General features: G+C 51.0%; 2 protein-coding genes across 20 annotated transcripts in view; one reads left to right on the top strand and one right to left on the bottom strand.

The window, feature by feature from the left end:
• Positions 1-3,040: 3,040 nt before the first annotated feature.
• On the bottom strand, positions 3,041-21,057 carry ARMC12 (armadillo repeat containing 12). Of its 17 annotated transcripts, none has more exons than XM_070585970.1 (10): positions 20,842-20,959; positions 20,499-20,553; positions 14,618-14,756; positions 13,033-13,088; positions 12,171-12,489; positions 11,404-11,549; positions 11,074-11,208; positions 5,044-5,217; positions 4,831-4,902; positions 3,041-3,406 (listed from the first exon to the last, which is right to left on the bottom strand). In XM_070585970.1, exons 5-10 carry the CDS (start codon positions 12,412-12,414, stop codon positions 3,077-3,079), a joined length of 1,101 nt encoding a protein of 366 aa, XP_070442071.1. In that variant the 5' UTR covers positions 12,415-12,489; positions 13,033-13,088; positions 14,618-14,756; positions 20,499-20,553; positions 20,842-20,959; the 3' UTR covers positions 3,041-3,076. The 17 variants fall into 17 exon arrangements, with proteins under 17 accessions (XP_070442071.1, XP_070442082.1, XP_070442074.1 ...); XM_070585981.1 differs by lacking the exon at positions 12,171-12,489 and adding an exon at positions 18,448-18,519 and having other exon boundaries at positions 14,573-14,756; positions 20,842-20,958; XM_070585973.1 differs by having other exon boundaries at positions 12,252-12,489; positions 20,842-20,955.
• FKBP5 (FKBP prolyl isomerase 5) overlaps positions 16,462-24,594 on the top strand; it is a 128,355-nt gene continuing 120,222 nt past the window's right edge. Inside the window, exon 1 of one of the 3 annotated variants that reach the window (XM_070585969.1) lies at positions 16,462-18,531. The gene's annotated coding sequence lies outside the window, so the exon portion shown is untranslated. Of the gene's footprint in view, positions 18,532-19,811; positions 20,028-24,594 lie in introns of those variants that run through there. The other 2 variants (XM_070585968.1, XM_070585966.1) reach the window with 2 other exon arrangements.

Below are 24,594 nucleotides of genomic sequence, written 5' to 3'. Positions count from 1 at the left end.
GGTAGGGGCTCCTCCCATGTCTGCTATTCATATATTAGAGTTCTCTTTACTCCATATTAACCAATTCTTTGTTACTCTAATCCCCTGTTGAAGTAAATAAAATTTCCCTGTTCAAGTTACTGCGTGGTTTCTCTCTTGAATGACTCAGACTGACACACTAAGTTTTATCAAAATTTGTTACACAGCAACAGATAACCAATACACCCCTCCCTACCTCATTGCCCACTGCCAACTCTTCTTTCATGACTGCCAGCCAATAGTTATCATGTGCCTATCCAGAGCAGCCTCTTCCTTCAAAGCATTTATAAGCAGTCAGATATGACCTACTGCAAAGAGAAGAACAAAGTTGATAAGGTCCAAGCTTTAGTCTGCCGAATGCCAAATGAGAGTTCACATGAGAAGAGCTGCAGGAAGCAGCGAAGGCTGGAACAGGTGAAGAAAGCTCTAGGCTGTGGTAGAACGTGGTTCAATTTGGATGACACCACAGGACACAGCCCAGTGGAAAGGAGAGAGAAGGGCATTACAGGCAGGGAGAAGTGTGTATCAAATCTCAGAGGCAAGATCACACTTGGTAAGATTAGGTCAGCGGTGACTCCTTTGCTCCAGTTTGGCTGGAGAAGAGATTCGACATGGCAGATTAGTGGCAGGAAGATGACCAGATTGGGAAGAGTCTTAAATGCAAAGCTAATTCATTTGGTGCTATTAGGGATGCAGTGACCATATCTTCAAGGACAAAACTCAACCTGCTTTTGCTGTCAGTACATTTATACTTGTCAGATCATGTGCCTTAGCCTTGGGGCTAAGAAAAAGTTCACTATGGCAGTGGGGAACCCCTGAAGATTTTTGAGGATGATGCAATGTTGGGTTCTAAGATTAGCCTGGAGTGTGTAGGGCTGGAGAGGCTGGAGACCAGAAGTAGGAAAATGACTGTCCAAAAATCCTGACGGGGGATAGGGTAGCAGCAGCAGAGGTTGCAGAACTGGGTGGATGTGATATGTTCGAAACAGCTGGTTGGATGTGGTGGGGAGGAGAAGTTGAAGGTGACGCCTAATACCTAGCTGGTGACATAAGAACACAGGGAGCTGGCTGAGGGGTGGGTAGGATGATGATGGTTTGTGACAAGTTCCATTGGGGTGACTGCAGTGCACCCAAGCAGCACGAAGGAGCAGCCTCAGCCCTGAACTCAGGATATTGATGAGAGCTGATGATTCAGATCTGATAGTGACTGTCCATTCAGAGGTGACAAGTCAAACTTTGGGAGATGCTCCCTTAGTAGGAACTGGCTGCCTCTGATCAGCGCATCTTTATCCACAACCCTCCATCTACCACCCCCCCCCACCCCCGCCACCTACCCAAGTGATGAGGTCTTGGGTCAAGGATTCCGTGGGAACAAATTTTCTCAAGTAGTTCAGTCCTAAACTGGCCCCTAAAAGCCAGAAGCAGTGAGGTCTTTCTCAATTGCCACAGATTCTGGATTAGAATCCATGGGCCACTCTCACCGGGCTTGGGCCAAGGAAAATGGAAGCAAAAAGCCCAAGGCTAGGAGATTCTAATCCTATTTCTGCCCCAGACCAGTCATGTGACCTTGAGCAAGTCACTTTTGCTCTTTGGGTTTGTTTTCTATTCAGCAAAATGCCAGAGTTGGCCTTGGACCAGACTGCGGTTTTCAAATCGTGCCTCTGAAGAACACCAGGGTTCCAGAGCTGAGCCAACACGTTCTGCCTCCTAAATGAAGCAGGAGCAGACTGTGAATAGCTCCAATTTTAGGGGTTTCTCCCTTAACATTAACTTTTTCCCAAACCATTAGCAACCACCACTCTTTGTTTGCCAGTAAGGGCTCACAGATAACACAGTGAAGGAATAAGTGGGAAATGCCATGAATGGGAAAATCTGAAAATGGGTGGCCATATTTGGTTTGACAGTCTTCTTGTTTCTGTAGACTTCATGGTTATAGTTTTATATTACTCACACAATCACTCTGGTTTCTCAAGCTAAGTTCCAGTGGCATTTTGGGGTGCTTCTAGAGGGCTCTGGGATTCCCCAGTGCCTGTAACCCAAAGAGACTGGAGACACATGGGACTCAATGCTCTCCAAGGTCTTTTCCAGTGCTAACTGTTCATTCTCTCAATGCTGATTTCATAGCTCATCAGAGCCAATCTTTGATGAACACCCTCTGCATGCAGAACACCATGCCTTACATTCACTAAATCACTTAATCCCCATATCATCCTCCCAACAGCCTCATGAGATAAGTATTATTATCATATTCATTTTATAGATGAGGGGACTGAGGCTCAAAAAGGGTACACGGCTTCTCCAAGGTCACACAGCTGGTAAGTGACAGAGCTGGAATTCACACCTGGAAGTCTGATTCCAGAGCTCTCACTGTTCCCCAGTAAGACTGCAGTCGTCTGTCATTAAGGCTATCACCAAATATTTTCAGTTCTTCCTTCGACACACATAAGACGGATCGTCCCTACGCACATTGGCCAGTGAAACGTGAGCAGAAGTGATGAGCATCATTTCTGGTGGAACTTTTAAGAGCCAGTGATCACTGCCACATTTCCTTTTCCTTATCTAGGAGTTGGAGGAACACAGCGGAAAGCCATCCTCAGCCTGGGTCCCTGAGAGATGAGGTGGGACAAACGCCTGCCCCTCTATCCCCCAGCTGACCTGTGATGGGCATGTAGTGTGAATAAGAAATAACCTTGGCCATTTTTAAGCCACAGAGGTTTGGAGGTTGGGTGTCACTGGGGCATTGCCTAGCCCATCCTGAGTGGGCCAGTGCTGTACTGTCCCCTGTTGATTATCTATGGCCTCAGTCCCCAAACGCATCTTCTCCCCGAAACTCTCTAAAAGCATTGGCTCCACGTTCAAATTAGAAAAGCAGCAAGAGAAGGGAGCCCGTCCCCCAAACAGGGAAGTGGGGATGTGTTTTGGGAGACGTGCCCATGCTTTGTCAGGCTCTGGGGCAGAGGTTATGCTGGATGAAATCTCCACTCAGCCCTGGAAGGCCCTGGACAGACACTGCCCCTCAAGCTTCTCTCCCATACTCATTTATTGGCTCTCTTTAATTTTATTCCCCGTTATTAAAGTAGGAATGGCTGGGCTGGCAGGAGGGCCGGACTCTCACGTCCTGGGGGCACTGCAGGCTGACTATGACCTTGCAGGCCTGAATCTGAACCTCCTCCTCGGGGTGGATGACCAGGGCGAGCAGCCGGTCTGCCAGTCGTGACTCATCCCCAAAGAGAGCTTCATGCAGAGACTGTTCATTGTAATGCCATTTCACGGCCCGGTAGTGGGGTGAATTCCGGCCCTCACTCAGCCGCTCAGCAAACACCAGTATCTCGAACAGCAGACTCCCCGGCTGTGTGGACTGGAACAGGTTCAGGAAGTTGGAGCGCACCTGTGATGAGGATAGAGAGAGGATGGGAATGAAATCCAAGGCAAGTTCTGAAATTCTTCTTTCATCTTCCAACTGCCTCAACTCCCCAACATACCTAAGTTTCAGATTCAACTGTATAGGAATTTTTCAGTTTTCCTTTATCTCATTCTCTAACATGATTGCATTGTGGTCAGAACATACGAGATATGATAATAATATTGATTCTGGGAAATTTGTTGAGACAAACCTTTAAGCTTAGCATGTGGTGAATTTTTATAAATATTTTGTGCGCTTGAGAGGAATGTGCATTTACTAATTGTAGAGTGTTCTGGGTATGTCTAAGGGCTCAAGCTTATTTGCATTATTCACAGCAAGTATACCCTTACTAGTTTCAGGTTTTTATCTCTTCACTTCTGAAAGAGTCGTTAAAACCTTCCGAATCTTCCACTGTGGTGGTAGGTGTGTCAATTTTTCCTTATAATTATTCAGTTGTGAGAAAGAAGGAAATCCTGCCATTTGTGACAATACGGACAGACCTTGAGGACATTATGCTAAGTGAGATAAGGCAGAGAAAGACAAATACTGCATGGTATCACGTATATATGGACACTCAAAAAAAAATAAATAAAGTCAAAACTCACAGAAACAGAGAATAGAAAAGTGTTTGCCAGGGGCTGGGGGCTGGGGGGATAGGGAGAGGTTGGTAAAAGGGTACAAACTTTCATCTATAAGATGAATAAGGTCTGAGGATCTAATGGTGACGGTAGTTGACAACATTGTATTTGTAATTGAATTAACATTGTAACTGAATTTGCTAAGAGAGTAAAATTTAAATGTTCTCACATATACACACACACAAAAAGATAAATATGTGAGGTGATGGATATGGTAATTAGCTAGATGGTGGGGATCCTTTCACAAATGTATACGTATATCAAATCGCCACAACATACACTTTAAATATCTCACAATTTTATCTGTCAATTATACCTCAATAAAACTGAAAAAGGAAAAATTTTTTCCTTGTAATTCTATCAGGTTTTGTCATATATATTTTGAGATTATGTTATTAGGTTCATATAAGTTTAGAGTTGCTTTATCTTTCTGAACCATTAATCATGTAGTGACTGTCTATTCCTAATAATGGCTTTTGTTATAATTTTTTCCTAATATTAAAATACCTGCATTAACTTTTGTTTTGTCACCTGTGTTCCTGACTCTCAGAGTTCAGAAAGCCCCTCAAAGGAGAATCCCCCTTCCACAAAATAGATTCCGACTCTATCAGGAGAATGGAAGAGGGGATGGTTTTCAATGTATGTAGTGCAGAGGCAGGGAGAGGAACAAGACGATTTTCTTAGGGTTACGTCTGTCTGGAGAATCCACAATTCATCCTTCCTCAATACCTGAGCTGGCATCCATCAGCCCCTCTTCAGTTCCCTTCTCACCTGGCAGTTGAGAATATCATAGAGAAGGTCGTTCTTCTGTGCTAGGTAACTCAGCAATCGTACAGCTTGCACCTGAATACAGGAAAGAATAAAGCATGAGAAGGCAGATGAGTCTGGGCCTGAGCAGGGAAGACACAAATCACTGCTCCTCCCTCTAGGTGCTGTGCCAGGGCTAGTCAGGAGGGCAGGGCCTGGGCCGTGGTCCTCAGGCACCTGTGCCAGGATGTAGTCTGACTGCAGGATATCCATCAAGGCAGGCATCACCCGTCGCAGTTGTGGATGCACAAAGTCGGGCAGTGGGAGGTTGTTGAGGAGTCTGAGGCCTGCGATGTGCAGCTCTGAGTCCCAGATGGTGGAGACCAGTTCCAGTACCTTGATGGACTGCTCCTGGGGGAAGGGGAGGAGCAGGGTCTGCTTTCATACAGGGATCTCCCACACCACCCCAGCCTCTGCCTTCCCTCTCACTGCCCTCACCCATGATGCCTGAGCCAAACCCGACAGCACTTCCCTCCAACTTAAACTTTCAACATTATTTGACCTAGCTGACCACTCTCACCTCTTGCAAATTCTTTCTTCACTTGGCTTCTCTTTCACAGATTTCTTTCCCGGTTCTTCTGCCAACCTCCTCTTTTCTATCTTCATCAGTCCCTTAGTGACCATCCAGACTCACAGCGTTAAATACTACCCATATGCTGATGCCTTTCAGGTTTCTGTCTCCAGCCCAGATCTCTCCCTGAACTCCAGACTCATATATTCAGGTACCATTTCCACTTCTTTCCCAGAATGCTTAATAGACTTCTCAGAGTTAACATGCTCCCGGCCCCCAAACCTGCTCCTTCCACCGCCTTCCTGTCCCAGCCGTTGGTTACACCTTCCATCCAGTTACTCAGGCCAATAATGCGTGGTCCTCCTTGACTATCTTCTTTCTCTAACAACTATTTTCCAATCCTTCAGAAAATCCCGTTGGCTCTACCCTCAAAATCTATCAGCAATCAAGCCACTTCTCACCATCTCCCTTCTGCCACCCTGTTCCAAACCACCATCTCTCACCAGGATCTCTGCAATAGCCTCCTCTCCCTGCTCCCATCCTCGCCCCCCTGGATCTATTTTCAGGACAGCAGACATGTTAGACATGTCGCTTCTCTGCTCAAAAGTCCCTAGTTCATTCACGGTAAAAGCTAAACTCCTTGCAGTGGCCTACAAGGTTGGACACAATCTGCCCCTCCCTGCCTATTATTTCTCTGACCTCCTCTATTCTCCCCTTTGCTCCCATGGTTCCCATCACGATGGCCTCTTAGCTATTCCTTGAACATGCCACGTATACACCTATCTCAGGATTTTTGCACAGGCTGTTCCCTCCACCTAGAATGCCCTCCCTCCAGATATTCATAGCTCACTCTCCTACCGCCTTCAAGACTTTGCTTTAATCTCACCTTCTCAGTGAGCCTTCTCCGACCACCCCCTTCTTTAAGACTGCAACACCACTCCCATCCCAGACTTCTTTATCCCTCATCTTTATGTTTCTCCATAGCACTGTCACATGTAACATGCTTTTTATTTTTACACTTTTTATTTTCAAATAATTATAAATTCACAGGAAGTTGCAAAAAATAGTACAGAGAGGCCCCCTGTGCTCTTCATCCAGTTTCCTTCAACAGTTACATCTGACATAACTATAATACAATACCAAAACTAGGAAACTGGTCTTGGTGCAACGTGGCTCTACGTCATTTTATCATATATGCAGATTCACGTAACCACCGCTGCGATCAGCAGATTATTCCATCAGAATCGTCCCATCCTCAAAGATCTCCCTCGTGGGACCCCCTTGTAGTCACACTTACCCCTCCTCACAAAAAACCAACCCTCTCCGCTAGCCACCACTAATTTGTTTTCCATATTTGTAATTTTGTCATGTTAAGAATGTTACATAGAGCCAGCCCTGACGGCCTAGCAGTTAAAGCTTGGCACACTCTGCTTGGGTGGCCCAGGTTCGGTTCCCGGGCACGGAACCACACGACCTGTCTGTCAGTAGTCATGCTTTGGCGGCAGCTCACACAGAATGAGGAGGACTGACAACTAGAATATACAACTACGTACTGGGCTTTTGGAGAGGGAAAAAGAAACAAAGGAAGATTGGCAACAGATGTCAGCTGAGGGCGAATCTTTCCCAGAAAAAAAAAAGTTATATAAATGGAATTATGTTTTGTGACCTTCTGAGATTGTTTTTTTTCCACTCAGTATAATGCCCTTGAGATCTATCCAAGTCATGTGTATCAGCAATTCATTCCTCTTCGTTACTGGGTAATGTGTCCAGGGTATGGATTATCAGTTTGTTTAACCACGTATCTATGGAGAGACATTTTGGTTGTTTCCAGTTTTTGATTACTACAAATGAAGATGTTATGAAAAACTGTGTACAGGTTTTTGCGCAGATGTGAGTTTTCATTTCTCTAGGATAAATGCCCAGGAGTGCAATTGCTGGTTTGTATAGTAAATGTACAGTCAAGTTTCTTAAGAAACGGCCAAACTATTTTCCAGAGTGGCTGCTGTACCATTTTACATTTCCACCAGCAACATATGAGAGATCCAGTTTCTCTACATCTTCACCAGCATTTCGTATCGTCACTAATTTTGAGTTTAAATCATCCAACAGGTCTATAGTAATACCTCATTGTGGTTCTTAATTTGCATTTCTCTAATAACTAATGACGTTAAACAACTTTCCAGGTGCTTATTTGCAATTCATCTATCTTCTTCAGTGAAATATCTCCATATCTTTTGCCCATTTTCTAATTGGATAATTTGTTTTTTAATATTGAGTTTTGAGGGCTCTTTACGTAATCTAGATATGAGTCCTTTGTCAGATGTGTGGTTTGCAAATATTTTCTCCCAGTCTGCAGCTTCTCTTTTCATCCTCTTAACAACAGGGCCTTTCACAAAGCAAACGTTTTCAATTTTGATGAAGTTCAATTTATCATTTTTTTCTTTTATAGATTATTCTTTTGGTGTCATTTCTACGAACTCTTCATCAAGCCCTAGGTCCCAAAGATTTTCTCCTTTGGAACTGCAACCCCATACCAGCCTTCCTTACCCTTTCTTTATTTTATTTTTCTCTATAGCACTTGTCTCATGAAACACTTTATATTTTACCTGTGTATTGCCTGCCTTGCCCTGCTAGAAATAAGTTCCATTGTGACAGGGATCTTTCCTGTTCGGTTGCTGTCTCCCCAATGATGAGCACAGTGCCTTGGCACAAAGTAAGCACTCCATATACATTTGTTGAATGAATAAAGGGATCTGGGCTTCTGAGACGCAAGATGCTTGGACCGAGAGGTATTACTAAAGACAGGGAACCTCACAAGCTGTACCTTTGTGAGGCACATAAATGGGAGGCTGGAATCCTGGAGTGAGGACCACAGCATTCCCAACAGTACCCTGCCCTCTCTGCCTCCACCCCTTGCTGTCTGCTAAGACCTGAAGGACAGGCAGGAGTTAACAAGTTTGGGGTGGGGTTTCAGGCAGAGGGGGAAGCAGGTGCAAGCGCCAGGGAGCGGGAGAGCATGAAACATACAGTGTAAATGGCTGGGGTTGGGGCAAGGAGGTGGAACTGATGGTGCCCCGTACTCTGAGAGCCTTGAGGAAGATGAGTCCAGGGGTTGATGGGATCAGACCCCTCTGGAGGGGGTGGTCTGACTTAGAGAATAGAGGCAGGGTCCATCTTGGACGTCTAGGGTCAGATGGCCACTAGGCTGTGTAAGAGGAACAGCTGGCCATGGGTCTAGAGGTCAAGGGAGGCCCCCAGGCTGCAGACAAAGATGCAGGAAAGCACATCTAGACAGAAACTGAGGCCAGGGAATGGCTGCTTTCACCTGGAGAGAGGAGAACAGAGTTCAGGTCTTTGGATACAGGCCCTGGGGAAAGAAGGAACAGTGGTACCCAGGCCACCTGCACCAGAATCTCCTGGGGGGGCTTTTGAAAAAAACAGCTCCCTTGTAGAACTGGACTCTCTGGGTGTGGGGCCCCGAAATCTTTGCTTTTACTCAACTCTCCAAGTAATTCCGATACGCTTGAGAATCACAGGGAAACTGAGAGGGCTGACGGACGAAGTAGAGGCAGCCAGCAAGTGGAGAGCTAAAGACTTTCTTCTCCCAAAAAGTGTGATGCAAAAGAGTTAAAGTGTGAAAATACCAAGTGTTGGGGAGGAAATGATGCAACAGGAACACTTAGGCAGGGCTGGTGGAGGGTGAAAATTGATACGATCCTTCTGGAAAAGATGGGAGTACCCTCTCACCCAGTCATTCCACTCCTGCATGCTTACCCTGGAGAAAGTTTCCCATGCCCACAAGGGAGAGGTGTACAAGAATGCTCAAGGCACAACGTGGAAATGCCTCCCCATGGGCAAGTGGATAAATAAAATTGCAGGGTACTCGTGAACTAGGGTACCCGACAGCAGTGGGAAAGCAGGAAACAGCTATCCACATTAATAAGGATGACTCTTTCAATGTCGGGGAGAAAAAGGCAAACCACAGAATACAAACTACACACTTCCAGATACATGAAGCTTAAAAACATTCCAAACTATATTTTACCTATTCCTTTATTGTCTGCCTTGCCATTCTAGAATATAAGATGATATATGTGTATATGGTAAAACTACAAAGAAAACCAAGGAATTGAGCAACAAAATGTGGGGAAATGATTGCCTCTGGGGGCGCAGGGTGAAGGGTGTGATTGGGGAGGTGCTTTTGGGGGCATCTAACCTATTGGTCACGTTCTATTTCTCAGCCTGGGTTCTGCTTATGCATGGTTTTATTGTTATTCTTTCTACTGTACACATATACAATGTTTGTAAGTTTTAAATAGTTATTTAATTTGGGGGAGATAGACCAAAGAGAGAGTCGGAGGTCAAGGAAGAGGTTTTGCTTTTTAAGATGGGAGGGAACAGAGCATGTTGAATAGTAATGGAAAGGAGAGGGGCAGACAGACAGGCCCTCAAGGAAGGGGATGGGGTTCAGGAGGAGACTAACATTGACCACAGACCATCATTTCATGGCACTAGCAGGAAAGGATGGATGTGGAAACAGGTAAGACTGGGGGCGTGACAGCAGGAAGCTGGGGGAACTGACATGTAGTGGCTTATGTTTTCTCTACATGGTGGTAGCGAAGGCATCAGTAGCCTAGCCTACACAGCAAGGGGGGTGTGGTATGACAACATATCTGGTCTTTGTCCCTGGTTCCAGACACAGGGTTCCTAAAATCCTTCCAGTTTCCTGATAGAAGTGTCTTTATTATTCACAATGAGCCCCTTTCCATACCCCTGAGTTTATGCTAATGAGATGACTCTTGATCCTTGATAGTTTCCAGTGGGGCTGGTGGCCAGAAAGACCAAGGCATGATGAGAGGATTGGAACTTTCAAACCCATCCCTGACTCTGGGGAGAAGGGAGGGGTTAGAGATTGAGCTCAATCACCAATGGCCAATGATTAATCAATCACGTCTACATAATGAACCCTCCATAAATACCCCTAAATGACAGGGTTCCGAGAACTTCCAGGCTGGTCAACACATGGAGGTGCCAGGAGGGTGGCACCCCTAGAGAAGGCGTGGAAGCTCTGCACCCCTCCCCTGTACTTTGCACCATGCATCTCTTCCATTTGGCTGCTCCTCACTAGCACCTTTTATAATAAATGGGTAGACGTTAAGTAAACCATTTTCCTGAGTTCTGCAAGTCATTCTAGTGATTTATTAAACCTGAGGAGAGGGTTGTGGGGACCTCCAAATGTACAGTTGGTCAGTCAGAAGGACTGGGACTTGCAACTGGCATCTGAAGTGGGGGCAGTCTCGTGAGCCCTTACCATGTGGAACCTGCACTGACTCTAGGTAGGTAGTGTCAGAATTGAATTGAATTGAATTGAATTGAACTGAATTGAAGGATATCCAGTAGGTGTCAGAGAATTGGCTAGTGTCAGAACCTCAGGGGGGGCTTTCCGTTGCTTGGGATTCAACGATACTCCTAGCGCCCTAGCTCTGTTTCATCCTGAGATTCAAAGGTTTTTATTACCCTGCTGGGAATCTGACCACCACTTTCCAACTTATTTCCAAGGAAAAATATATCTCTGGGTTACAAACTCAGACCCACGCAAACTTCTGGAACATGACCACTTATCCTATGTCCATTAAGGGACCCTTGGATGATAGACACCCTGTGTGCTCCATCCCCCGACTTGCCCCTGGGCTCACCTGGATTTTGAGCCTGAATTTTCTGATGCCAGAGAAAGCTTTAAGTGTGTTCAGCGCTTGGATTTTGACACTGTTGTCCTTGTCATCCAGCATGGAGCCCACCAACACGATGTCATCAGTAGTACAAGCAGAGGCCTAGAGTATGCCGGGAGAGACGGAAGAGGCAGGAGAAGCGGGTGTCCTGGGCCCACCAACTCCCTCCCCCCATGTCCCCAAAACCCCTCAGCACAACCCCTCCCACCATCAGCCAGGAAGACAGGTCCCAGGACACAGTCTGGCCAGTCAGGGGCCAGACTGGCTGGGAGGGACCTCCTGCTTCCCTTCCCTCACCTCGGCCTCCAGCAAGTACACACAGCGCGTGATACTGTGCAGGATCATGCTCTTGGCGTACTCATCCTGTTTGCACTCCAAAGAGTTGAGGAGCCTCCGGAGCTCACCTGAGTCCCGCCCGTGCCGTTCTCGTTCGATTGCCAGGCCTAGACAGCCACCCCAGCCCAGCTCAGGCTGTGGACTCAGAAGTGATGAAAGAATGGGGTTGGGAAGCAGGGGAGAGGGATCTGGGGACAAGGCTGCCTTGCCTTTTCTAAAGAGAAGCCTTCTTGCTATATGCAGGACCACCATGGACAGCTGAACAGGGTGTGTGCTCCACAAGGGCACCAGATCTAATGCTATGTTGTTTATATCATAAATGTCATAGTTTTGTATATTTACTACAATAATTTTCTGGTATATGAAGTAATATGTAATATTTCATCGTAATCAGTATATAGCAATGATATTCCAACAGATGGCAATAAAAAGTCTTGCAGAAAGAGTGCCTTTTTCTACTTTGCACAAAGTTGTCACATGGACTAGTGGAGGCTCTGGGCATGCAGGTCCTCCAATTTTCCCTTGGGAGAACTGCAGATGCCACGCTTCCAAGCAGTCGCATCCTTGGATCTAAAATGAATGTGGGATTTGGAGACCTACCAAATGAGTCCTGAGGATCCACTTGAGTGCCATCCACTACCCAGGGGCCCTGAGCTAGCATCTCTAGGGTGGGTGTGAGGAAGATGGAGAGGAGAAAGAGGAAGGAGAGAGGAACTAGGAGGAGTCACCTGTGGGCCCTCCCACACTGGAGGCCTCGAGAGCAGGTGCCTCCTGGGGCAGAGCCCTCTCCCCAGGGCCCGAACACTCACGGGCGATGCAGATGGGCGAGTTGCTGCAGAGGGGTGGCTGGCATTTTATGCCGGCCTTGATGGCCTTGTAGAGCAGGTAGATGGCCCCGGCACCCATGGCCAGGCCCACTATACTTTTGCGGATGTCCAGCTGCCCCAGGCACAGGGGGGTGCTCATGCCCATGTCTTCAGCACCGCCTTGTGCCCAGGTGGGAGCAAGGCCCGAGGCACCTGGCAAGGGCCTTCCGGAACCAGAACTCTAGCAGGGCCAGGAACCAGAGTACCAGAATTGGAACCCGAGCAACAAAGGAAACTGGGGAAACTGGGGGGGAGGGTGGAGGTTGGGCAACAGGGCAGCCAGAGGAGGTTGGAAGGAGAGAAGGTTCAGCTTTGGAGGCTGTAGGAAATGAAGCTCAAGACTCTAAGGGAATAAAAATCTGGGGGCAGGAAGGTCCTTGATGTCCCCTTTTCTTTAGGGGAGCCAGGTTGGTGGGGCCCAAGCAGGCATCTCCAGAGCTTCCTTTCTTCCATTAGAGGGCAGCAGAGGCCCAATTTCCGGGCTGGGGCCTTTGGAAGTTTCTGGAAGGGGGGTTTGGGGTGTGCCCACTGGCAGCCCTGCTCCCTGACTTGCCTGGCCCTCCCATCTTTGCTCTCTTCCCCATAGACCCTCTGCTGGGCATCAGGGTGTTTCTGTAGGCAGGGGCCCCCTTCCGTCAGAGGGCTGCACCTTATAAAGTTTTGCACAGAGTCATGAGGCAAAGACCTTCCAGCATCTGCATGTTCCCCTGAAGTGTGTATTTACCTGTCTGACCAGAAGCTCTTAAGGGCATCTTTGCATCTCCAACAACCAGCACAGTCCTGCAATTAGTAGGTGCTCATCCTTTAAGGACGTGGGGGCATAACAGTGACAGAGAGTCTGGATACAGGGGCTCCAGGCCCATTTAACCACTGTGACACTGGAAGAGGAAGGAACTGCCCTGGCCTGGGTCTCAGTTTCTGCATTTATAACCTGAGGGTATCCAGATTTACCATTCTAAAACCCCAGGATTAAAATTTGGGTAGGTCTGCACTTTTAAATGATGGGGGCCTAAATCTGGGAGTACCCCCCCCCCCCCGACACACACACACAGAGCACATGAGGCTTGAGGGCTTCTCCAGAGTCAGAAAATGTCACCCCCCCAGCAGGATGAGCGGGATGAGAGTCCAGCTTGGGAGGCCTTGATCTCGACCACTAGGATGGAGCAGGCAAGACCCTTCCCTCCTTCTCCCCATTCTTCACAATGTTCCCACACCCTCTGGCCTCACCTTCTGGTACAGAAGAGGGAAATGACAAGCCCCAAGATAGGCTCAGGCCCTGAGCCAGCACTGAGCGTGATTGTACCAAAACAGGGCTTCACCTGCCTGGCTTTGAGCTCCTGTTAGAAGGCTCTGGGTCTTGGGCTGCACCTAGGCTCGAGGGAGGTGAAGAAATAGGGAGACAGCATCCCAGAGATGCTGCAGCCAGTCAGGCCTATGCATTCAGAGCCTTCACCCTTCACATCCCGTCTGCAGGTGACACACTCCTACGCCGCCAGTCTCTTCCATTCCTCTCTTCCATCCTAGACCCTCCTCAAGGGTCATTCCTAGCACTCTATCCAGCCCCAAGGTGGGTGACTACAGAGACTGCCTGCAAGAAGGAGTCACAGAGGCCCCAGAAGGCCTCCCCATTGCCATGGGACCACCTATCACGTGCCGTGAACTCTGGGCAGGAAATGGCTGCTTGAGGGGACTGTTTTAGGTTCCAGAGCTACCCTGGTGGATCTGAGGATAGATCCTTCAGAACGAGGTCCCCGCGCTTCTCTGGGGTGGGACCCAGAGCGACTGGCCTCACATCCTAAGCAGATGTGGTACTCACCAGTCCTTCAAAAAGGCCTCCAAAGAACTCCTTCCTGCTATACCTGCACCCATTTCTCTTGGTTCTGCCCGCAAACGATTCAGAGGGATTAGCGACAGAGGCATCCCCATATATGTTTACTAGCCCAGAGCACAACCCAAAAATAAAGACAAAGGAATGTCTATTTGTTGGTGTAAGGTCAAGGACGGTCCCTTCTTGGGAAGGACTGCTTTTGATTCTGATGATGTCTTTCTTATTTTGAGAATTAAAATGTACTTGCTTTCATGAAACGATAGTGATAATAGATGGCAGTTGTGTCTTGAATGTTCTTAGGGAGCTTAAATTAAAAGCTACAATTCTTTGTGGGAACTTGGCTTTTATTGTTTTTTTCTGTCAAATCCAAATCTAGAACCATTCGCTAGAGAAGTCTGAGATTTCATATACACACAGCCAGGCCCAGGTTTCTTACCTGCCCTCACCAATGCAAGAGGACCCGAGCTGCCCCAGTGCATACCTCTCTGCCATCCGCGTGACCATGGTGTTGGCTGTAATTTAGTAAATGAGAGTGTGGGCTCTAGCCAGGCTGCCAGGGTTCAAAACCAGTTCAGCCACCGACTCTGCTTTGTGGTCTTTTTGTGCCTCATTTTCCCCACCTGTAAAATGGGAATGATAATAATACCTACCTCATGGGTTGTGAAGATTAAGCATTTGCAACAGTGCCCAGCACATGGAGCTCACCAAATGTTGACTATAATAATAATTACTATTAGAAGCAGGTTTCACCTGGACAAAAAACGTTGGGCGTGGGAAAGCAGTGAGCACACAGATGGTGGGCCCTGATGAGGCAGAAAAGCACATTATTCGGCCCCTCCCACTCACCCTCTACCCCTCCCACCCTGGTCTTCTTCAGCCTCATCAGCCTCAACTCCTGCAACCCATTAAACTGGCTTGAAGAACTCTTGAGCCGGCTTTGAAGACCTCACAAATGCCTAAAGCAGCAGCACTATCCCCCAGCCCATTCCCCTGAGCCACTTTGTTCCTAAAAACCACCTTCCCACCTGTGAAACCCTAGGACTACCTCCTCATTCTTTTTACCAGGACTAACTAAAGGAGCCTAACACGCTATGGGGGGCCTACCGCGCAAGCCACAGAGCTAGGCCTTCCGAGGGTGACCCTGGAGGGGCCCAGCGCTTGTGTGCATAGGACAAACTAGGCGGAAATGAGCCTACTCCGGACTCTAATGAAAAGCCCGTTGGAGTCCGACCGGCTTGGGTTTGGGCAAATTCCATGATCTGAGTCTCAGTTTCTCCCTCCGGAATACGGGTCTATTAATACCTAACCTACTACCGGGAAGTGCTGCCGTCGGGACTGAACGAGAGAACGCGTGTTGGGGCTCACGGTGCACTGGGGACGCTCACCACGTGCGAGCTTCTCCCCGCAGAAAGCGGGGAGATGAAAGGCTGGGGGTGCCGCCTGTGCCTTGCCGTGGATCCTACACTCCCCGGGACGGTCCCCTCCCCAGCAAGCGCTTACCCTGGCCCAGGAACTAGATTCGGGGGCCTCTCGGCAGCTCGTTACTCAGCCGAAAGCGTGGGGACTGGGAGAAAGGCGGGGAAGGCACTGGGAGCGGAGGGGGCGGCGCCCCCAGGGGAGGAGGACCGGGTGGGGGGCGGAGGCCGCGCCTTTCCCCGCCCGGGGCCTCCCCCCATCTTGCCCTCCCTCCCCGGACTACCTCCTCCCCCCGCGCGCATCCGGCGGCGGGCACAGGATGTTCTTTCGCTCCAGTCCCCCCGCCCCCCCGCCCCCGCTCTCACTTTCCCTTCGCTCCCCTCCCCCACTCCCGCCGCGCCCGGCGCCGGCACCTTGTTTAACTCCTTCCCTCCCGCGCTCCGGGGCGCCCGGGTGCCCCTGGGGTCCCACCCTTCCCGCCCACCTCCCAGGACGCGGAGCCAGCCCGAGGGCTGCCCGGGGAGGGGCGGGCCTGGGCTGAGCGCCCGCCCGCGTTCTCGGGATCCACTGGCGTGCTGGGGGTGACGGGCTGGAGAGGGATCGCAGGGAAGGAGGCCAACGTTCTCCGGACCCCGCCAGTTGACTGGTGCGGGGTGGGCTGGGGGTGGGCTGCCCACACACGAGCGAGCCACGCGCCCGAAGGGAGTGGCCAGGTGGGCGTAGTTAGCTTCATGCCAGGCGGTGGAGAAGGGTGGTAGGGGGCCGACCCCCACCTCATCCTCCCTGGTCGGAATTAGAAGGGGCCCCGAGCTCCAGAAGAGGATGGAGAGAGGTCACGCCCCTCAAGAATACGTCACTGTTTCCAAGGCAGCCGGGGGCGGGGAGGCGGGCTGGAGAAGGGGAGACCTCAGAGAAAGGAGTCAGCCCGAGGCTTGGGGACCCGAGTCGGGGTGGGGAAGCGGCGGGGGCGGGCTTTTCAATCTTTGCTCCTTCACTTGGAGTTGATGCTCCAAGAAACTGAAGGAAGGACAGGTTCTGTTCGCTGGTTCATTCAACAAACGTTTATTGAGCTTGAACTGTGCTTGGCGCCATGCTTAGGCAGTGGGTTACAGAGGCGCTGGATCCGAACCCTGCTCTCACCAGTTATTGTGAGGAAGGGTGGCCAGGCATCCCGGGTTACGTCTGTGGAACCGGTGTCATTATTAATAGTGTCCCTTTTCACGCTGAAAAGTGTCCCGGTATGGGGGCTAGTTAAGGAACCTTGTCTGCCAGTTCAGGGAAGGCTCCAGTGGGGCAGGGAAGGAAGACAGCTATCATCTGCTGGCTCTGCTACAGGCATTTTCCTGGCACTTTGTATTTTCTGTAACCTTCGCCTCGCCTTCTGCAAGGGCAGTATCACTAGCACCTTTTACAGATGAAGAAGCTGGCTCAGAGAGGTTAAGAGACTTGCCCAAGGCCAAACAGTGAAGTGTTGGAGCGAGGTTCCAGACCCAGGTCTCTGTGGCCTCCAAAGTCCAAGGGCCTGATCTCATGCTTCCTTTTCAAAATAAATCGATGATATTAAATCAATAAATAAGAGACTGTCCCTGCCAGGGAGGAGCTTATAATCTGGCAGGTTGAAAATAGTAGAGGAGACAACTAAGCAACAAAAAGCAATAAAATAGAGAAAAGACTGAAGACAGCTCATAAGGCTCAGGGGGAAGTTGATGACAAAATGACCCAGGTCGGATGGAGATGATCAGAGCCTCCTGCAGGAGGTGGATTTTGTGCTGGGTTATGAGGTGGTGATGGGGCCAGGATCACTGAGTGTGTGCGTGAGATGTGATGCCAAGGAAGGGAACAATCTAAGGGCATCAGACCAGGGTCCCAGAGCTAGGCAGGCTGGAATCTCCAGTGGCAAGAAGATCCCTCTATAAACCCCAAAGCCACCGGTTGCACATATCCCCCTTTCTGCCTTCCACCCTCCTCAGTGGTTTTCTGTTTCCTCCTAGAGCAGAGGCTCCCAGCGGGCAGCTGCACTCATTCACTCTGCACTCAAAGTCTCTGCAGTTGGTATTTGGCACAAACCCCCGATGTTAACTTGGATATCAGCTTCTCCCTTCCCCACCCCACTCTGAAGATTTTGGGGAATAAAGAATAGTGGCTCCTTAAAACAAAAGGGCCTGAGTGAGCAGCAGGAAGCCAACAGGCTTGATGGGAATGGGGAGACCAAGTCAGGAGAAAGAACTGGAAAGATGAGAAAGGAGCACAACCACTTGAGAAGTGTCTGCTGCCCTCGTGCTGTGCAGCAGGCCCTGTGCTGGACTCTGTGGTCTGGGCACACCATGAATGAGTCCCAGTCTCTTCATATGGGACACACACGTTAGCTGCTGGGGTACCCAGTGCGCCTGGCTGACGAGTCTGAAGTTGATAACATACACAATAAACTGTGTGAGAAAGATTATTCCAGCAGGGTGTGTAGGAGGAAGGAAAAACCTAGGGCAGAAAGGACAGTGTGGCAGCCGCTGTGGGATTTGGGGCCTGAGGTGGAATCTTTGGGGTTGGAGAGGAAGGGGTGAATGAGAAAAATAACCAACAGTACATCTTGTAATAAAAGCAGCAAAAGGAAGAATCTGGTAATAGATCAGATATAGGATGGTGAAGGAGAGAAAATAGTTAAAAATTAATCCACTTTCATGGTGAGTTTGGGGGTTGGGAGAGTCACGGTGGGCAATAGGGAGGAGCTAGTATGAGGGACATGAGGATGAGTTCAGTCACTTCTAGGCCATGTGAGGGCAGGTGTCCTGTAGGTGACTGGACTTGGAGATAGGGAAGTCCAGAAGGGCAGCGGGCTGCCTTGCGAGAGAGTGTCCCTGTCACTATAGGTGTGCAAACAGCTTCAGAACAATCACTGACCTGGGACACCATGGAGAGACTTCATACGTCAGGTAGAAGGCTGGAAGCGACAACAGCGAAGGCACCTCCTGACTGGGAGATTCGGTGAGTGTTGGCTGGGTGAGCACACGTGTGGAAAGTATGCTGTATGTGTGGGAAGGTGGTCCATGGCCCAGGCCTGTGCTGGCATCCATCTCCCCACCTTTGGCTACAGAGGGTGCCAGAGATGTCATCAGGAGGGCCCCGGGGCAAGAGGCCCAGGTAAGGCTCTTCAGCAGCCTGGGGTCCCTCCCCCAGCCCCACCCTTGAAGGCCTGGAGCCCAGGCCTGCACTGACTGCCAGGGCCTTTCCTGGAACTCAGCAGAGGACGGAGCCCCTCCCTGCCTGCCCTGGCACACTCCAGGCACAGCGTGTCCCCTGGGACACCTTGTAGACACCCCAGGAGGCTGGGGCGTGGGTCAGGTCCCCTCCCCCAGGAAGAGTCCTGCTCTGGTCTGCCATCTGAGCTCCACCCTGGGGCTGTCATCCTCACAATGGCCCCAACCAGACCATAGGGGACAGCAGGCGCAGAGGAGGAAGGAGAAGCTTTGTGGCTGGGTGGCAGGATTCCCGGGTCTTTGTTGTGGTTTTGGGTGGGAGGGTGGGTAAGGCAGAAAAGCAGGGTCTCAGGCTTCAGAGGACCTCCCCACCTGCTTCTCCCTCCCTCTGAGGAAATCTTCAGGGGCCTAGTGGTTTTGAAGGGAGGGGACAGGAAGACACTCTGAACTCCGGTCAGCTGAGGACAGAAATGGGGGCACTCTTCTTGCCCTATATCCCATGTCTCCCAGCATCCTCTTCCTCTGCTCCCCAACACCCTAGAACAAATTTCTACCTTCATCGGCAACTAAGAGTTACATCCCCCGCCCCAAACCTCCCGAGGCCTCCCAAGCGGTGGGGTTTGGGGAAAATGGGACATGCACACAAGCAGCTGTATGCCCGGCCACACCTGCCGGCTTGGGCGAGGAGAGTGCCCCTCCCAGCTGGGCAGAGTCTGCTCCGCTCAGCCTGGGGGCTGTGAGACGCTTTAATGGAGGGGCGAGAAAGCAGAGGGATGCGCAAACCAGCCACGTGGAGGTCCCGAGCGGCAGGCAGGGGCGGGAGCCGAGGAGCCGGCCCTGCGCTCGCCCCTCCCCGCTCGAGGGAGCCTCTGAGAGTCGGGTCGTCGCTGACCGCAGGCTGCAAGAGCGGTTGATCTGGTGAGCGAGCACACCCACTTACCCAGCTGCTGAGTCAGGCTGTTCTCGCTCCCCGCTCGCCCGCCCGCTCGGGACATTGTGTTCCAGCCCCGGCGCGCTGGCACCAGGCCCAGGCGCTCACACCAGCCTCCTCGCCCTGTTTGTGCTCGCGGCTTGCGCTCGGCGCGCAGCCTCCCCGCCGCCGCAGCCCTGCGAACGCGCGCCGGGGCCGGGGCAGGGCGCAGGCACCAGGCACAGCCGGGGACCGGAGCGCAACCCCAGGGACGCGCGCCCCGGCCGACTGGGCCCCGCTGCCCTGCCCGGCCGCCAGCGTTAGAGCACGCAGATCTGTCCATCCCCCACGTGAGCCCAGGTTTGGAACCCCAGGTGTGTGGGGCCTGGAGTAGCACAGTTGGGAAGGGGGGGGGACGCAGGTGTTGGTAGCTCCATGAGGGAGAGGGAGCCACCCAGGCTGCCACCCAAGCCCCACTAGCGCTCAGTCCAGTCTGGAGGAGGATAGCTGGAGACCTGGGATGCAGTCACGTGACAACGGAAGCCCGTTAGAGGGGCTAATTCAAGCGATCGCCCAGGAGCCTTTCGGTTCCTCGGCTGCTTCCCTGATCCGTTCTTCACACCAGCCTGGAGACTCCAGGGATTCCCAGGGGCTTGCAAACCAAGCCCAGCCCTTTGGGATAGCTTGGGAAACCCCTGGCAGGACGCCAGGAGTGGGAAGCGCCCAGACACTAGCGGGTGGGAATGGATGGCAGGGTGGGAGAAGGCGACCCCAAACTGGAGCCTGACTCCTCCCTTTGGCCAGCTTCAAACACGGGTTTCTTCACAGCCGGGTTTTCTCCTTACCCATCTTTCTGCCAAAAGATGTCCCTGAGTGCTGGTCCTGAAGGTTCCATCATCTCTAAACCAAGGAAGGGACAAAGGACTTACATACTGAGCACCTACCATTTGGAAGGCTCTGTTTGCTCCTGCTAAGGATGCCATAAAAAAGTTCAAGACACAATTCCTAAAGTCCTTTCTTCTCCCTCCTTCTAACTTCCACAGTTTGCTGTGCCATTTCCCATGCCAGGAATGCCCATCCTCTGTGTCTACCCATCTCCCAAGCAACAGCTCAGAAAGCCTGCTTGGAACAGGGCCAGCCAAATCTGATTCCTCTCCCCTCTGAAGGCCCCGCACACTGGGTTCCTACCTTTCTCATGGTACAGCGTGTGGCCTGTCTCATATTCTAGAGATCTGTTTACCAATCCTGTTCTTCTAACCAGATTAGAAAGTCCTTGAAGCAGAAACAAAGTCTGCTTCTCTGAGGCCTCTCCCATCACTCCAGCTCATCCCCCCTCGGGCCCAGCTTGGCCCTGCAGTTGATGTTCAATAAATGCTGGGTGTATTGAAATGATTTCCTGCCCTTGGGCAGTTTGCAGGCCAGTTGAAGAGACAAACACAGCATGTGAGGTTAAATAATAACCCGAGCCAGCAGGTGGTGAGTACCGAACCTGTGTAAGAGCTATAGGGACGCAGAAGGAAGAAGGTGGTGATAAGGGAGAAGGATCCCAGGAGATTCTAGGCCTTGAGCTGTGTGTGTGGAGGAGGAAAGAGGAGGCGTGGAGGTGACTCATCCTGGTTGACATCACCACACACCAGTCTCCATGCTAGGCACTTTGCATGCATTATCTCTAATGTTTAAGGTGGGGGGGAGGGTAAGTTTGTGGGGAGTGGAGGGGAGTTGCCCAAGCTAGACCTGCCTGGAGCCGACCAGAGCATATGGGCAGGCTTAGGTCTGGGCTCCCCACCCTCAGTCCCCAGGGAACTGCCTGTTCCCTGGCCTGCCACTCCTACACCCTACACCCAAGAGAGCTGCCCAGCACTGCCCAGCTCTGGATGCACTCTGGTCCCACCCGGGTGAACAACTGGCTGTGTGACCTTGGGCAAGGCACTTCCTTCCCTACATCTCGCCGTCATCTGTACCTCCGTTGCAGTGCTTACAGGCTGTGACTGTGAGTCAGTGTCCAAGCCGTGATCGCCACCTCCCTTGATGTTACCTGGGCTGCTATGGCTGCCTGCATCCCCGCGACACCCTCCCTCCCCCACTCATTGCTCCCTCCCAGTCTGGAGCTGCTGAAAAGAACACTGGGTACAGAGTGTGAGCTGGGATAGTAGGTTTCCTGTGGTTGCAAAAGGAACATCAGGACATCGGGACTTTCCCAGTGGTGCCCGAGCTGTGGGAGAAGTGGGGGAGGAGGAGGCAGGGCCAACCTCGAAGGAACCTCTGCTCTCTTCCCTCCCCTCCTCAGTGCTCCCAGCTCTCAAAAAGGCTGGTACAGTTTGTTACACTGGGGCCGGAATGTACCGTGTGTTTCATATGGCCTCTGTCCAGTCCTACACTGGCTCCTTTATATTTATACTCCCTTCTTCAGCCGCGGCATCCTGCTGTCAGTCACTCCTCTCATCTGCCCACCTCCCACCTGCCCCCCCCCCCACGCCCCCACAAGTCCCTCCGTCCTTGGGCTCTAAACTCCTGTGGGAGGTCGGGGGTGGGGTGCAGAGAAAGCCCTGGAGGAGAGAAGTTGGATTTCAGAAGGGTGAAGTCCCCAGTCCCATATCCCTCTCCCATCACCCAGCCCTGAAACTGCCTCTGAGGCCATGGACTCTCTGAGCTGGGGCTCAAGGTTCTCCAGGCATTTGTGGTTGATCCCTGACTCCTTGCCACCCTTGTTTTCCTGTGCACTTCAGCAATATTCTTGAGTCCAGCTGGACAAGTGAGCTGAAGGCTCTATTTAAGTTGCCCACCCCACCCCAAAACGGGCAGACCTGCTAATCTGTGATCGTCCCCTATCAGTCACAGAGAACACAGCAGAGGTGGGGGCGGGGGGGATAGGAGTCACACGTTCCTAATAGAGGCTGCAAAAGGGAATTTGACACTTGGTGACTTCATGATTTTCTGAGTTGTGACCTCCTCAAAGTGGCTAGATATTCAGAGATGGATCCATTTATGATCTGACCTTCCTCCCCCAGGAGCATGTGATATTATTATTCACAATAATAGGTAATATTGATTGCCCACTAGCGACCAAGCCTTGGGCTTAGGGCTTTATATGCTCAAGTTCATTTACTTGTCGCAGCAACTCTGGGAGGTGGGTACTATGGTTAGCCCTCTTTGACAGTTAAGGAAACTGAGGCTCAGAGAAGTGACAGAGCTGGGATTCACACTCAGGTCTGTCTGATGTCAAAGCCGACACTCTAAAGGGTCTACTGGCTTGCTTAGATCAGGGGCCTAAATCGTAAATCCTCCATCACTCAAGGCTCAGAGTCTTATTCCCTTCTGCCTTCAAATGGTTCCAGGAACTCTGGCTCCTTAGAGGTCAGGCATGCCTTGAGGTATAATCTGACAGCCAGAAAACCATTCGCAGCCCTTTTGACAGGCTGAAATCCAGAGGATGCTCAGTGGTGGAGTTGGATGGTCAGGCCTGCTGGCTGTGGGCAGCCTCAGGTGTCTCTTGGCCGGCTGGCATGCCTGTGCCGCTCACCCCCTCACCTGGAAATAAACTTTGCCTTGTTGTATTGATCTGGCACTGGGATCCAAAAACCAGGGAATGAGCCTGAGTTCCAGGGCTCTGAACTCACGTCCGCCTGTGGCACCCAGTGACATGGTGCCATGGCCTCTCCTAGAACCCACTCATGGCAGGGCTTTGGGAGAAATGACCACCGTTATATCAGTCCCTGGCATTTGTATCAGACTGTGTTTGTTTCATTTACACGCCCTGACACAGTATGATCGTAATGTTCCTCTAAAGTAAGGAGAGTAACACCCACTTTCCTGATGGGAAAACTGAGGCAAGAGGAGCTAAGTTGCAGGCCCAGATGGTGCAGAGCCCCCATTCTAGCAAAAGGGTTGAGCTTTAAGAAACCAGGTTTGAGACCGTGATATCTGGGTTGCTTTGTTTCATAATACAGGGCTTCTCCTGAGCTAAGAGAGAAAGAATTTCCCAAGATGTCCCCAAACCTGGTGACATGCGATTTCACCCAGCCCTGTCACCCCAGGAACAGACCACAGCACCACGAGGCCCATGCTACCCTTATCTACCCCAGGGACTGAAGCAAGGGCACCAGACATCCTGTATTAGTTGGCCTGTCCTGGTCTCTGGCTTCCTGTCCTCTGCGGCTCTCATGGGTACATTTTGTCCCTTCCGAGTCCCGTTTATTCTTCCTCTTCTATCCTTCCTTCTCTCTTTCTCTGTCCTTCCTCACTGAGAGCCCTGTGTATATGCCTCCGTCTGTCTGTGTTTACTTCTTATTTTTGCTTTTTGTATGTCCAGTCTTCTGGGAAGTTTCCTAAGGTCCCCTCTGCCTTCTTCCCTCTGACGACCCCTTGTTTCTGAGCAGCATCTTCCCTTCCTACCCGCATCCCTACTCCTCACCTCGCCTCCAGCTTCTGCCAGTGTCAGATTGCTCAGGTTCGTGCATTCAGTGGGCACTTAATGAGCACCTACTGTGTGCCGCAGGAATTGTGTTAAAGCCTGGGGACTCAAAGTCCAAAAGCTGTGCCAGAGCATCTATTAAGCACCTCCTGTGTGCACCAGGCATTGTGCTTCAACCTGGGAGCACAAAAGCTGGTTGTTGCCTTCAACAGATCATTATAATGCCCCAGAAAGTTGAGGACTGGGTGTGGCTAGAGGGGTCAGGGAGGACTCCGAGGAGGTGGGTCTTCAAGTCTGTGGGGAGCTAGCCAGGCAGAGCAAGGGTGCAGGGTGTTCCAGATAGAAGGAACAGCATCTATAAAGACACACAGGCGTGAAGCAGCCCCATGTTCTCTGGCAGGCACTCTGAGTTGTTTGGACTGGTGTGGACGTGGAGCTCAGGATGCTGAGGCCAGAGGCAGGCAGGCCCAGATGGTGCAGAACCCCATGTTCCGGCAAAAGGGTTGACCTTTATCCTGGAGCAGCCGGAA

This window comes from Equus przewalskii, chromosome 19, assembly GCF_037783145.1.
Source record: "Equus przewalskii isolate Varuska chromosome 19, EquPr2, whole genome shotgun sequence".
NCBI classification, from domain to species: Eukaryota; Metazoa; Chordata; class Mammalia; order Perissodactyla; family Equidae; genus Equus; species Equus przewalskii.
Note: the sequence above shows the minus strand (reverse complement) of the source record. Positions and strands in the feature narration are given on the sequence as shown.